We start from the raw sequence: 15,011 nt of genomic DNA on the forward strand, positions 1-15,011 counted from the left end.
TCATAGCCGCATACTCGTTGCTGGTTAGTGTGATCACATGATATTGAACTCTATTTAAACCCCTTATCTAACAGATTGGCTTTTAGTCCTAGACATCAATGCGGAGGTGCAAGTCTTGTCGAGTCTTTTGTTCATATAGCTAGTAATATGATCGCTTAAACTTGTTTGAGAAATAGCATATAGAAAAGCAGCTATTATCTGAGTTAATCCTTGATTTTTGACAGCCAAAGCAGCTAAAATAAGTTTATTTTCCCTCATTCTTGTTCTTGTTGTATGAATATAAGAAGTTAAACTCTGAGTAATTTAATTGACAGCTTTGACAGTGGACTATACCATGTGATCAGGTTAACGAGGATGTGGCGAGCCATGACATTATCATGTCGTGAACCACTTACCACACCATCTGCTCTTGCTTGGAATTATTCAATCCAAAAGAGCGATGGCATTGTGTCGAAATATCTCGTAATATATTGTATATCGGAGATTTTATATCACCTCTTGATTCTTAAAACCTGAGCACTGCCTCGCTCATATAATCGAGCATTCCCTTAACTGTAAATACTGCCTTTTTATCATGTAATTGTCAGAGTTATCATAGTCAATTCATATGTTCTTTTCATATTCAGTATTTGCGTCAATATTTAGAAATTCCATCGTTTCAACAATTGCAATAATAAGAACTATTATACATCAAAACACATCCCAGCAGTGAAGTTTCCACTACGGACACAGCGAATACAAATAGGATCTTGACGAGGACATTCCCAGTTTTCAGTACAGCGGTACTGATTACAGTAATTCCACCAGCGTGGAAAAACTTTGGGATTTGCTGATTGAAGTTGTTCAGCAGCATCTGCCTCTGACACAGAAGGCGGCATGAGATGACTCGGTGGAGCCCACACCTGCTCTTCATCAATTAAAGAACTATCAACATTGCTCCAAAGATCAATCAGTTTATTGCTGTTCTCTTCCGCGTATAATTGAGCAATGTTATTCAAGGTATTAGAATCCAGTCTTCTATAGTCAATAACATTGCCCTCTTGATCATAGGATCGTAAAACGCCTTCAGCATCAACATGTAGTACTCCATTGAGATCATATTTTACCTTTTTGACCGTTTCAGACACATCCGAGCCCATCTGCTATTTTCCAGAAAAATAATGTTAATCCAAATTAGACTATATCATAGGAAGAATGGGAAAAGGAAAATACATTATATTACAATTGTATAAGCCATCGCAAGGAGAACCAGACTACCAAGACTAAGTATCTTTGCCGCAAAATACTTCATAACCATTTATCAAAAGGCGGCTTTGTTACAATAGAAATATAGAATACTAGTATAATCGATTATTTTTTGAATTAAAGTATTGATTAAAAAATGCCATTTATTGACTACTCACCAATCACCTGTAATCTGATCAGATAGAAGTCCGAAGGGTTTATTTATAATTGAAATTTCAACCTATGAAAACGAATTATAGTTACTAATAAATCTCATGAATGTTTTCTAGAACACTCACCTTACATAGAATAGCATATAACTATACCTAAGAGATTAACTTTATCGCGTTGGCGACAAAAATATAGTAGAAAGTAACCGTGGATAAAACAACCTTTGAAATTCTAACTTGGGGCAATTATGCAAGTTCATACCTTATTAAAAAGTTAAGAGATTGGACAAGAGGAAGATGGAGTTATTTGATATAACCTTTCAATTCATAATTTTATATAACTAGTGGCGAAAAGAGGCAGTAGTCAGCAGTTTCTAATTCAAATAATTAAGCTCATTTAAGAGGGAGAATATCGAGAAAAGTTTAGAACAGGTATGCTTTCATATTCAAGTTGTCCTTAGTGGCGCATTTTGCTATCTCCCACCACTTCCCCGGCCCCTCCCCCCGAGCAAACGGGGTAAAATAAAGGTTTAAATTCGGAAGCTCACAAGTAGGGCTGTGAACCCGATGCCCGAACAAGAACCTTCATTTTTCATAAAGATCCATATAGATCAATAAAATATCCACCAATCGAATAACCCAATGCATAGATATATTCAGGGACGATCCAGCATCTCCGCTTAGGTATACCAGACTCTAATAAATATCCATCGGCTGCACTCAACCACTTTAAATTCTATATTAAATTGCAAATTATCAGATTAGGGTTACTGCCGCGTCTTATCTTGATAGGCTAGGTAAATAATCTTTCTCAAATTCATATTATTTGAGATTATAAGAACTATTAACTGCTGTATCAACTCAATATTTACCCTGGATCGATTAAGAAAAATGGTCATTTTTTAAATTGAAACTAATCAACCGAATGTTTTATATAAATTCTCAGAAATTCAAAGTTTTCGAGATTTTTTTTTTTTTTTAAACGAGATACAACTGATTGAATCGTTTAAAAAATTTGTAGCGATTATAATTACATACAATGAGTGCAGCACGAGGAGGAAATAGGCCGATCGGTTTCCAATGCAAGCATACATTGCCTCTATTGACCGTCCAAAAATGTAATGTTTTTCACCTCCCCATCTTCAGCTCCAAGTGAGAATAATGAAGGGTAAATGTAGCTGGAAGACACGGCCGGGTAGTAGTACAGTAAAAGGGAGGGAAGGTAATAACATATACGGACAAACAATGCTGTTGAATCTTCTTGGCTGGAGAAAAAGGAAGAAATTTTGAAGAAGACAGCGAGAAGAGAGAAAACAATAAGGGAGAATCGCCACAAACGCCATGCAGACTGCAAAGCACGTGGCGCTGGGGCAAAGCATGACATATGGAAATACAGGAAAGACGCATGCTGAAAACAAAACACAGAGGAACGGAAACGGGGAAATTTCCGGAAAAAGCCCAACAGGCGCAAAATATTGCTATCAGAGAAACATATGACAAGGAACATCGAAGCATGCCTTACATATCATTTCGAAAAAAAAAAAAATGGAGGAAGAGAGAGAGAGAGAACAAAACATGAGGAGACTAATAAACTGTGCCTTCAAAAGGAGCCGACTCCTTCAAATCCTCAACCAAATCCTCGACATTACTCAAATACTTCCCCAACAACACTTGTTTCTCCTCTGTCGTCTTCGTGTCACTTCCACGCGCATCTCTTCCCCCATCCCCGGCCCCATGAAAACTTCGCGAGAACGCACCAGCAAGCTTACTCGGACTCCGATGCAGGCCGAGGCCGAGGATAGCTGTATTTGGCGCACTCGCCGAATTCGCAGAGGGAATCGAAGGCGTTTCAGGCATGAGGTAGAAGTAAAGGAATTCGACAAGTTTGAGCTTTACCTCGCGCGATGTGGTGCGCATTTTGAATAGTGAGGTTACCGTGAGAAGGCCGTCGAGGGCTTCGAAGGTGCGGGTGTTGGCAGGGTTATCGAGGAGGGCTGTTACGAGGGTTAAGAGGGTAGAGGATTGGATGGCAGGGCAATTGGCGGGTTCGAGAAGGTCTAGGAGAAGATTCATGTATATTTCACGGGCGAAGAGGGAGCGGGAGGGTGGGTGGAGGAGGAGGGTTCCTTGGATTAGATCCAGGGTTGAAATGATGAGGCGGTCATTTGTGCCATTGCTGCCGCGTCCGAGAAGGTGCTCGAGACAAGATATCAGGCGCATAGCGACTGGTGAAGTTGTTTTACATATGTTAGCTAATTACTATTTCCTTCCGCCACTGTTGATGACTGAGAATTAGACAATTTGCCGGCGGGAGCTTACCGTTCCATTGGAAACCCTCTTGTAGCTTAAAGAATTCTCGGAACGCAGGATCTCCACTCAATTCACTCAGAGGTTTCGCAGTTGCCAGAGTTATGCCATTCGCGCCCAATGGCATTGCTGACCGGCGCTTGTCTGCAGCAGTGACTTTGGATCTCGACAGGCATATTTGCGCCAGGAGCCCTTCGACTTGCCGGAGCCCTTTGCGAATTTTACCTTGGTCATAAGATGACAAGTAGTCAAAGGAGTGGGCTAGGAGGGTCTCCATTAAGGAGGCCGGGTTGGCGCGTTGGTCGCAGTTATCCGGCCCTTTGTCCTGTTGAAAGACAACGCAGTCGTCTCAGATATTAAGAGGACACAATGGAAAGCCGTTTCTGCCTGTGTGAACAAAGCAATGCAGGGAACAGAAACCCTCCAAAAAATAAAATAAAATAAAATAAAATAAGATTGGAAAACCCGGAAAAGAAAATTACAGATTCTTAAAACATAGCATATCGTGAGATCTTGTCGGGGAAAAGCAACATTCCCGCTAATCTGGAGATCGATGGGGCTGCGTCTCGTCATGCAAAATCGATGCGGGTAAACAAGCGCCGATGGTTGTCCTGGCAACAGTGCTAGTACGGATGCCAGCGCTCGCGAGATGTGATTGGCGGATGTTTCCCCCAAAGATTCCGCCAAGGAAAGCCCATCGCGGACTGTTCTCGTGCCTCTCGTGGAGCTGGACGATTTCCCACGCTGCCATTTCCTCCGCGACTGCTCATTCTTGGATATTCCATAGGCCACCTCGACTTTTCCAAATGATACTGGCATGAGCACCCTGTATATTTGTCCTGTGATGAGCCGTGGTTCTACACCCGGTCGTCAGTTCTCTCTCCCAATATATATGCCCTTAACTGTCGTTTGTACTGCGAACGCTATCCCCGTCGACTGTTCTTCGACGACGAAATATCCCTTTCGAATGTTTGCATTGCATTGCGCCAATTCGGCTTCAAGGAAGACAAACAGAATGTCGTGGAGCAGGGAGACCTAGAGCTTCCGTGGATACTAGTACGATGTCTAACCATGGACGGCTTCACGTTTCTCGGAGGATCATCAGGACAGATCCTTGATTCCCTTGACATAACAAAAAAAGAAAGTCAAAAACCTTGGTTGAGCCATCTATTGGTATTTATTAGACGCAACCGGGCAGGAATGACCTGGTCGCGTGATCTGAAGTCGAATGGAAAAAATTGCCTTCTCATATTTCCATATTCACCTCTCATCCAACCGACTACATGGAGATTTCAAGCGTTGGTTTTAACCCTACATTTAGCCGCATGCGTCGTCGTTTCAACCCAGGCAAATGACTAAGGTCACGAACCTTTCCCTTCCACCCTGGATAAACTTTCGTTTCTGACGATAGTAAGGCGTGGCAGAATGAAAGGAAAAAATAATAAAGTTTGCGGGGAATTTAAGGGGCCAAATGTGGGGTGAGCGGAAGAGTATCTAGGGTCAAAGAATTGGAGGAACTTGAGGGCGGGAAAAAATGGAACAAGCTTAATTGTACAGTGCTCCGTCTTGGGAAGAGATTAACGACGGAGAAATGCTCAGCCCACTCACGAGCCTTGTTCGTAAATAAATCTATGAACTTCGCATCATTTGCTGTGTGATTATGTGTCTGTAGGAAATTCCCAGAGCAAAAGTGTAGGAGACATTTGTTTGTGAAATGAATGAATAAAATAATATATATATCGATCTTTATTTGGGCGCGCTGATGCAAATGAGCGGATAGTAAAGAAAGGGAGAAAGGAGCGGTGCCGTATATATTCCGTCGCAACGAGGATGTTTTCTCGAAGCTGAAGCAAACCTTGGGAAAGTTCCCCTGCCTATGACGCACGGATACATGGATTCTATCCTTCTGGAATATTGCTGATGAGACGGGTGATGGTTGATGGAGAATGTGGAGAACACTCTGGAAGATTTTCTCATCGCCGTCCGGTTGATCGGAACAACATGTCCAGTGCACTAGATGGGGACGGGGATATTCTCCTTAACAGTCCACTGTTTCTTATCCAATCGTGATCACGTATTCCGATAACAGCTACCAAACCGAGTCTAGAAGAAACGGCAGAAGATTCTTTGTCTTTGCGCATCGGGTCTGCGCCACGAGGTCTGCTTGAAAGTTGGAGCTAGACTAACTCAAAATGAATCCAAAAATCAAAATGCGGGATTTTTTTTTTTTTTTTTTTTTTTTTTTTTTTTTTCCTATTTCACTCACTCCTCGCCTAAGTTGACAAGCAAAATACAGAAGCATCTGGCTCCTTAGCGCTGGACAAAAAATTGATCAAAAACGGCCTTGTACCGCACCCTGTCGAAACGAACATACCTAGCGCCACTCTTCTTAGCTTTTTGGACTGTGGACCAGTGGTCTTACCATTCAATCCGCAGTCTGTCACGAGTGCATAAACAGTACCTGCCCTTGTTCGGCGAGTTTGAAAGGGAAAAGCGTCAGGCTGTTTTTGCCTCAGTGCAGTTACGAGCCGGGAACCAGACACGAACGAGTAAGCTAGTACCTCCATAGTGCTTTTTGAAGCGGGCGGCGCACAGGTACTCTATACGCCTACAAATTTTTCGAACTCATATTGAAAATATCAGTACAGGCATCGTTACACTTCCCCCCCGAGCCCTCTTTGCCTGGGCCAAGGTTGTTTGCCAAGTTGTGTTGGCTGATTTATGACAGAGCCACAGAAACGCCTTCAAGGCTTAGTTAGCCCGGCGGGGTCGATCCAAGCTAAGCAAGCCTTTGCCCAGAGCATTCGTTCCATTTGGCGGTCCCCGAATCGATCGTTTTTTCAAGCCCCCGACAGGCCCAAGCCGGGTGGCAGGAGGCATCTTAAGGTGCCTGGAACTGTAGCTAGCTAAGGCGCTTGCGAAGTGAGATGATCCCAGGTTGATTATTGGCTATTGGCAATCTCTTATTTTTGCCGATTTTCATGTTGTCTTTCAATGTTCCCCGCACCGGGAACTCTAGTAGGAGATGTAAACAGAATAGATATATATATATTTATATATATATGGGAAAGCGCACCATCAAGGCCAACAAGAGAATCAGGGATGCTTCCTGTCAGTATTTTAGTGAGCAGGTTAAGGCTTGGCGGAGAATTTTCTCCCCTGCACCACGTTCTGGGCCTATAAAGAGGGCAACCTTGCCGACGAGATAGCAAAATGCGAGGAATTTGAAACTCGATGCGCGGCGGAAGAAAATTTTGAATCATACTTTCGCATGCCTATTCTCAGTAAATCAGCCCACAAATTTGGATACGAAAAGAGAGGCGGGTTGGGTCCATTGAACTAATCGTTAGTTGATCCGAGGCATAATTTAACTCGAGCAGATTTCCTCTAAAATAGGCTGCTGGTGCTGGGATATCCTAGTTCAACTCTTGCCCCACATGACAAAGCCTTGATTTGACGGCCTCAACCTCACGAGTATCATAGCATATTGCATATTGACATTTCCTAAGTGACGATTTGGCTAGGATGCACATTACATGCCCATGCCCGTGAGGAAACTCACAGCATCATTCGAGTGGATTGCACCACGATCGCCTCGTCGTCAATCGAAGCCGTGCTGACGGGCGAGGAGGACCCTGGGCAGCGGATGATTGACGCATGTATTGCCCTTGCTAGTTTCTTCTTTCGTGAGCAGCAATGCGGGGTTTAGTTCTTCAGCTCAGTCCTGCAGTGGAAAATGGAAAATATGCCCCAAGGATATCCCAAACTCGACTTCGCTGATGGGACGGGAGGCGAAGTCAAGCCCCGGTGCTGGCAGCTCTTAGTAATTGACTCGAAGCCTTGCAAACGGTTTCCGGGGCCGCAACGCAACAATAAACCCGACAAGAAATACATCTAACCTCGAAAAAGTTAAAAACTTGTACGCAGTAAACTTGTCGCCGGGAACGGACGAAATTAGCCCCTTTCAGCATGCTCCCTCCAGCTCTCCCAGCCATTGAGAAAACGTCGTGCAACTAGCGGGCGCTGATCTGCCCATGCATTGGTGCTTTCCATACTTATATACGGAACGCACCCCCAAACAATTGCCGTTCTCGTTCACATCGACTTGCTCTCCCATAATTGCACAGCTCTTCATACTAACCCGCCTTTGTGATTGTTTCACTCTTCATCCCAACCATGTCGAAGGAAGGTGATGCAGTGTATGTAGCTCCAACCAGAGAATCGCGTCCTCTCGCTGGCTCTTGTAACATGAATGACCATTGATTTCTCTGCCTTGTCTAGGGTTGTCGAAGATAGTGAAAGACGCGGGTCCGTCTTCAATGATCCGCACGCTCGCAAACAAAGCGTCGTTGCGATGACCGAAAATGTCGAGGGAGAGTGAGTATTTTGACTATATCTCCACGCGTCGTGTAAATTATCTTTTTCTACGCGTCACGCTGACCACTTTTTATTTTTCAGAATCAAAAATCCTTTGTCTGACATACCCAAAGACAAGCTGCTGGAGGATGTCGAGCATTTCGCGAGGGAAAATGACCTTATGGACATCCTTCCGCACATGAAAAAGGGTGCCCTCGTCGCTAAGAGCCCCCGTGACTTTGAGAGTCTTGAGGAACTGGACGAGGCGGACAAGGAAGTTTTAAGGAACGAGGTCCTCCACCGATGGAGGTTGCCTTGGGCGCTTTACTATACCATCATTCTCAATTCTATTGCTGCAGCCATTCAAGGATGGGATCAAACAGGTACGCAAATTTTGTATTTTTACTACTTAGGGATTAAGTTATCTCCTGCTAACGCAGTTACTCTCCAGGATCCAACGGCGCAAATGTGTCATTCCCTCTAGAGTTCGGAATCCAAGATAGCGGCGATTGGTGTAATCTGAGCGCGGCAAATGAGGCTGTTTGCGACAGAAATTCATGGATTGTTGGGTTTATAAATTCAGTACCTTACATTTCTATTGCCATTTTGTAAGAAGCCACTCCTCCCCTCTGCAAAAGATTACGGATAGCTTGTTTTGAATGTTTCTAACTTCTTTTGTTACCCGATGTCAATTTCTACAGCGCTGGTTGGCTAAGTGACCCAATCAATAATCTTTTGGGACGTCGAGGAACCATCTTCATCGCGGCTGTCTTCAGTTTGCTAGCCCCGATTGGCTCTGCTCTGACGCAAAAATGGGGTGAACTAGCTGCTTGCCGTATTCTTTTGGGGATTGGAATGGGCTTGAAAGAAGTTACTGTCCCAGTGTTTTCAGCAGAGAATACCCCGGCGAATGTGCGTGGCGGCCTTGTCATGTCATGGCAGGTCTGGACTGCTTTTGGTATTTTGATGGGAACCAGCGCCAATCTCGCGGTTGTCCACGCTGGAGATATTACATGGCGCTTACAACTGGGATCAGCCTTTATTCCTGCAGTCCCTCTGGTTATTGGCATCTTTTTCTGCCCGGAATCCCCGAGATGGCTTCTGAAAAAGAAGAACTACAAGAAAGCGTATAGTTCGTTGCTCCGACTTCGTAACACACCACTTCAGGCTGCCAGAGATCTGTACTATATCCATGCCCAGCTTGTCCAAGAGCAAGTTCTGCTTGAAGAAAGCGGCCTTGCGAAAACTGATAACTTCGTTACTCGATTCGTTGAACTGTTCACCATCCCACGTGTTCGTCGTGCGACGCAAGCTTCTGGTACAAAACCCCGGTTACTTTACCCTAACTTGCGAATTGGTGTCAATCGTGCATATTTATGCTAACCGACCTTCCCTATTCCAGGTATCGTAATGATTGGCCAGCAAATGTGCGGAAGTGAGTCATTGGCAGGCATATTACCATATAGAGACCTCCATCTTCTGTCCCCAATTTTCATAACCAACCGACCGTGCCCCTGATATCCCTGACAAACTTGCATCTCATTCGTGTAGACACTAATCCTTGAACAACTTCAAACATAGTCAACATCATCTCCTTCTATTCAACGACGATATTTATCCAAGCAGGTGCTAGCAACATCGCGGCGCTCCTGGCCTCGTTCGGATTCGGTGTTGTCAACTTTGTCTTTGCCTGGCCGGCGGTCTGGACCATCGACACTTTTGGACGGCGTGGCTTGCTGCTTTTCACTTTCCCACAGATGTTTTGGACCCTATTAGCGGCCGGATTGTGTTTCTACATCCCCGAGGAAAATAACGCACATATCGGCCTCATCGCCTTCTTCGTTTACCTCTTCTGTGCCTTTTATTCACCGGGAGAGGGTCCAGTGCCTTTCACATATTCCGCAGAAGTATTCCCCCTCTCTCATCGTGAGATGGGGATGAGCTGGGCAGTCGCTACGAACAATTTCTGGGGTAAGAAATCATGTTTTCCAAAAAGCAGCCCAGGGTCCCAAATGGAATTCTAGAAAAGGAAAAGGAAATGAAAATGAAATGCTAACCCCTGAGAAATCATGAACCAGCTGCCGTGCTTGCCCTTACATTCCGCCGTCTACTACGCGCATTCAAGCCACAGGGTGCCTTCGGCTTCTATGCGGCTATGAACATAGTAGCCCTGGTACTAATCTTCCTCTTCATGCCCGAGACCAAGCAGCGTACGCTAGAAGAGCTCGATTACGTCTTTGCCGTCCCAACCCGTAAGCATGCGTCGTACCAGCTCTTCACTGTGCTGCCATGGTGGATCCGTAGGTATATATTTTTCCGCAGGAATGCGGTCTGTCCCGAGCTGTATCATTTGGAGTTTACGTCAGATGCAGAGGAGAAGAAGAGGGCTGCTGTGCGTGAGACTGGTGCTGTGAACGTGGAGATTGCGTAGGATTTCCCTTCTGTGATTTCGTGTGTGAGAGAGAGAGTGTGTGTGTGTGTGTGTGGTGTTGGTAAAGTTGGTGCCGGTGCTGGATACGGAAATGTAAAGCGATAGGACAGTACATACCTGAAATACTTTCTTGGATATGTAGTAGAGGTCGAAAATCGGGGATGACTGCTTCTAACGCTACCAATGGCCCTTCCTGTAGGTAGCCGCAGGAGGAGTGTGCGATGTAAGGTATAAATTTTCTCAGCATGGACATAATTATTATCTCCCTTCTATTCACTGCACTTCGAAACAGAGGAACGGTAATTGGAAACATCAAGAAAAGGCGAAGAGGATACCGGGAGATATGGTACGAATCAAAACTTCGTTTGTGTGACAGCAAAGTCCATTCGATCTCTTTATATATCTTGGTTTTTGCCTCCCTCTCCACCCCATCGTCTGGTGTTTTTAACTTATATCACTAGGCACTGAAATGATAATGCGAATGGTGAATGATTCGCACCGCTCTCGGGTTGTACCCGTGCTCTTGCAACGGGTTGTGACATGGATAAATATCTAATTGTACTTCAGAAGGATGTGTTGCCCGTAAAAACGAGCTCAAACACACGTTCCCCTGCGTCCTCGATATAGACTTTTTCGTTCTTCCTTCCGTAATATGTATGGGTCGGGGAAGGGGGGAAGGGGGGAAGGGGGGAAGGGGGAAGGGGGAAGGGGGAAGGGGGAAGGGGGAAGGGGGAAGGGGGCTACCATGCAGAGATAGCTTTATCTATGGATTCTGTGGTGCTTCTCGCTCCATGATCCTGCGCGCCAGAGTATCACTGATACGTACAGAGTATCCTGCCAGCGGCCGGCCCAGCCATACCAAAGGCTCCTAGTAGCAACGTAGGGAGTCGTTTCGTTTCGATCCAGATAGATACCCAGCTGGCCTATCCACGCGTAGTAGGTTGCCCACTCAACCGCCCTCCTTACCCAAAAACAGCATTCCTTCGTCCATTCACCCAGCACTGCCCAAAATAGCTAAAAAATATTGACTCAAAACCCCGAGAAATGTGTACAGTACCAACGAACAGCTGACCCCAGTGGCCTAGCGGGGAAAGCCGGCCCCCGCTTAGGACTGCTGGAGTGGTCGGCTGTTCGATTCCCACCCAGCGCGCTTTGCGAGAGCAGGGTAGGGAAGAGGACGTAGCACCCCCGAGCCAACAGCTTGGAGGTGTGAACCTTTTTGAATATATATATATTAATCATTTTTTTTTCAGCTTTATTTCTTCTCCATTAATGCAGGGCTTTCGCTTATTTGTCGTTATGACCAGCGATGCGGTTGGCAATGGCGATGGTTTTGTATTGGTTGTCATTGTTGCGGTGGTGATGAAGGATAACGATGGCGTTTCCCAACTTCAAAAACCGATCTGGCCAGAAGCCTTTGGCATGCACTTCGCAACAATCCAGAAGCAGAAAACAGTTGCGTTTGAATGGTTATATAGTCCGTTAAGTGGGAGATATGTGCTATCTCATCAACATAGAGGAGACGACGATCTGAGCACTTAGGCTGATCTTTTCTCCCCATACTCATGCTCAAGCAACATTTCCGCTTTAAAAACGAATGTATCAAACGGCCAGAAACGATGCCATGGTGGTGATGGACATTCGAATGAATATCCGAAAATAGAAACCCATCTTCCTGCCTGAAAGCTTTTGAGATCGGGAAATGCTCTCTCGGGTAAAATGGGCCCCAGGGAGTATTTTAGAGTAGAAATTAGCTTTTAAAGCAAGATGCTAATCCCAGTCTGTGGCGATGAAACATGGGATCCGGAGCTCAAGGGGCGAGATGATTGTCTGGTCAACGGGAGCAAATATTGTGGCGGACGTAAAGCTTGCGAAAACAGAATTTTCTGCCACCCCCTGAAAAGTAGTAGCAAAACACCGCAAAAATAACCAAAATATCCACGTATCTCTAGAATCATTCAAATATCATCCAATTCATTCAAATACGCACCTTTATCATCAAATACGCACCTTTATCATCAAATCTGCCAATATGCCCCCCCAGCTCAGCGAATTTACCACCAATGAGATCGTACGCCTTCTAAACGATGGTTATATGCCTGCTCAGATTGCGCGGACCATTGAGTGCCATCTGGCCACTGTATATCGAATCCAACGAAATATTCGCTGCTTTGGAACTGCTAGAAGTCCTCGTTCAACATGGGGTGTAAAGCCAAAGATCACACCGGATATCTTGTCAGGTTTGGAGGATTTTTTTGAGGCATATCCAACTGCATATCGCGATGAGGCTGTCTGCTTTGTGAAGGATGAATTTGATGTTGATATCCACCCTCGATCGATATCTAGATTGTTGAAGAAACTGAATTTGACACGGAAAAAGGTGATTAATTATTGCAATTGTCACTTATAGAACCTGCTAATCCGTCAGTTCTATTTGATATAGGTTGAACCCGTGGCCACTCAACGCGACGAAGAACTTCGAGCTGAATGGCGTATTCAAGTTACTCAGTATCAACCTGATCAACTTATATTTTTAGATGAGAGTGCTGCGAATGAACGTACTGCAGATCGACGATATGGATGGTCAAGCAGAGGATTCCCTTGTCGCATTAGAAGGCCCTGTAAACGATCTCGCAGATGGTCAATCTTACCTGCGATAAGTGTCAATGGATATCTTGATTATGATATATATCAGGGGTCCTATAATACAGAGAGGTTCAATGAGTTTGTACGTGTCCGGATACTGCCCAAATGCCAACGAGGTTATCACTACCTAGTGATGGATAATTGCTCTTCTCATCGTTCACAAGCACTGCGAGATCTCTGCAGAGAAGCTGGCATTGGACTTTTATTCTTACCCCCATATTCTCCTGATTATAATCCTATAGAGGAGTCATTTCACGCGTTGAAAGAATGGATTAGAAGATACAGATGTCAGTTAGAGAATCAGTTTGATGGAGATTTTGAAGCCTTCTTGCATCATGCAGTTGAGAACTTCATGGGAGAAGAAGATGCAAGAGGATATTTCAGATCTGCTCATATAGGATAGTATTGTAAAATCTAGAAAGATTCAGATTGCAATTCAATTATGATGATATATAATATCTAAGTTTCAAATTCAGAAGCAGAAGCAGTATGAGGTCTGCTGCCATCACTACAAACAGCAGATAAAGACAATTTAATCTCCTTCAACCGTGACTGCCAGATAGGACTCTTTAACCCATCTCTTATTATCGAGAATATACCCATTCCAATATTCAACTGAACCACCTGCTCATTTGTCATTGTCCGTATATGATCCAGTTCAAATCCTTCATTCTGAATAATGCTCTTTGCAGTTAAAAGAGCTTCTGCTCTTCGAGGTCTCTCTGTCATCAACCAGTTGAAGAACTCATCAATAAACAGATCCGCGTGTTCACCAAACTGAGGGATTGGACTACTTCGAATAGGAGGCAGGTTTGGATTCGACGGCAGATTTGGATTCGACGGCAGGTTTGGATTCGACGGCAGATTTGGATTCGACGGCAGATTTGGATTCGACGGCAGGTTTGGATTCGACGGCAGGTTTGGATTCGATGGCAAGTTTGAATTCAGTCCTCCCATGCCTCCCATTCCTTCCATCATATATTTCATCACCATCACATTGATTATCTCACTTGGAGACACAATATTAGATGAAGAAGGAGTTGAGGGAGGGAAGATAACTGCTGGCATCTGAGGTGTCTGTATAGAAGGGTTAGAAGCAGAGATAGGTTCGCTTTTTCGTTCCTTCTTCTCCTTTCTATCCATTAATCTTTTTGTCATCTTTCTTGACGGATTTTTAACTGTTGCATGTCCACGTTCAACATCATCTATCCAACTGGCAATCTCACTACTCAGGAGTTGAATATGAGTATCATCAAAAGCCATCCAACAAGTGCCCTGCTCAAAGTTATGACAATTCATCTTTTGACAACGCCAGTGAGCAGTTATCTCACGCCCAATCCGCAAAGAATCGCGCTCATTTGACCGTCGATTTCGAGCCTCCTTCAGCTGCTGGCTAGTGGCCGTGGATCTTGTACGCGTAGGCGGCAGCTTTTCGTCATCGGATATTTCATGAATTCGAGGGGATTTGGCAGGACGATAGAGAGGGGATTTGGCAGGTGGTGAGATTACTTCTTCTTTGACATCTAATGCTCTTTTTGATGCCAATGTCTGGGTTGTTAATTGTGAATCCGACACTCCAATGAAAGCTGCAGGACCGCGTATTACAGAGGTGTTTGAGGATAGAGTTGAGATATCAAGAAGATTAAAAGAGGTGGTAATCTCGATGCTAAATCCGCTCATCTTCTCCTTATATAACTCCTTCAAAAGAGTGATAATCTCTCTCCAATCTGTCTCCTTCTCAAGGGTGATTTTGATTGAAGATCCACGTTTGTTTGATGAGATGACTGCTATACAATTTGCAACTTCTATCTCCTTGCAGTTCTGCTTCATAACATACTCTTCAGCTATTCTTTTTGCAGTATATTGAATACGATAGA

The 15,011-nt window shown here is 44.6% G+C and overlaps 5 protein-coding genes across 5 annotated transcripts; 2 read left to right on the top strand and 3 right to left on the bottom strand.

The window, feature by feature from the left end:
• Positions 1 to 661: 661 nt before the first annotated feature.
• Positions 662 to 1,377, bottom strand: HCBG_05528 (uncharacterized protein; the record flags this gene model as incomplete). Its single annotated transcript, XM_045432577.1, has 2 exons — positions 662 to 1,142; positions 1,223 to 1,377. The coding sequence occupies 2 exons, from the start codon at positions 1,295 to 1,297 to the stop codon at positions 684 to 686; spliced, it is 534 nt and encodes a 177-aa protein (XP_045286693.1).
• A 1,601-nt stretch (positions 1,378 to 2,978) lies between these two features.
• On the bottom strand, positions 2,979 to 4,520 carry HCBG_05529 (cell division control protein; the record flags this gene model as incomplete). The annotated part of the gene is made up of 3 exons (XM_045432578.1): positions 2,979 to 3,619; positions 3,714 to 4,026; positions 4,332 to 4,520. The coding sequence occupies 3 exons, from the start codon at positions 4,518 to 4,520 to the stop codon at positions 2,979 to 2,981; spliced, it is 1,143 nt and encodes a 380-aa protein (XP_045286694.1).
• Positions 4,521 to 5,674: 1,154 nt separating this feature from the next.
• On the bottom strand, positions 5,675 to 6,268 carry HCBG_05530 (uncharacterized protein; the record flags this gene model as incomplete). Its single annotated transcript, XM_045432579.1, has 2 exons — positions 5,675 to 5,847; positions 6,076 to 6,268. 2 exons carry the CDS (start codon positions 6,266 to 6,268, stop codon positions 5,675 to 5,677), a joined length of 366 nt encoding a protein of 121 aa, XP_045286695.1.
• Positions 6,269 to 7,446: 1,178 nt separating this feature from the next.
• On the top strand, positions 7,447 to 7,599 carry HCBG_05531 (uncharacterized protein; the record flags this gene model as incomplete). The annotated part of the gene is made up of 1 exon (XM_045432580.1): positions 7,447 to 7,599. The coding sequence occupies one exon, from the start codon at positions 7,447 to 7,449 to the stop codon at positions 7,597 to 7,599; it is 153 nt and encodes a 50-aa protein (XP_045286696.1).
• A 278-nt stretch (positions 7,600 to 7,877) lies between these two features.
• Positions 7,878 to 10,488, top strand: HCBG_05532 (sugar transporter; the record flags this gene model as incomplete). The annotated part of the gene is made up of 8 exons (XM_045432581.1): positions 7,878 to 7,900; positions 7,983 to 8,078; positions 8,160 to 8,440; positions 8,509 to 8,665; positions 8,759 to 9,375; positions 9,460 to 9,492; positions 9,639 to 10,028; positions 10,136 to 10,488. The coding sequence occupies 8 exons, from the start codon at positions 7,878 to 7,880 to the stop codon at positions 10,486 to 10,488; spliced, it is 1,950 nt and encodes a 649-aa protein (XP_045286697.1).
• Between the last annotated feature and the right edge of the window lie 4,523 nt (positions 10,489 to 15,011).

This window comes from Histoplasma capsulatum, assembly GCF_000150115.1.
Source record: "Histoplasma capsulatum G186AR genomic scaffold supercont2.7, whole genome shotgun sequence".
Lineage (NCBI taxonomy): Eukaryota > Fungi > Ascomycota > Eurotiomycetes > Onygenales > Ajellomycetaceae > Histoplasma > Histoplasma capsulatum.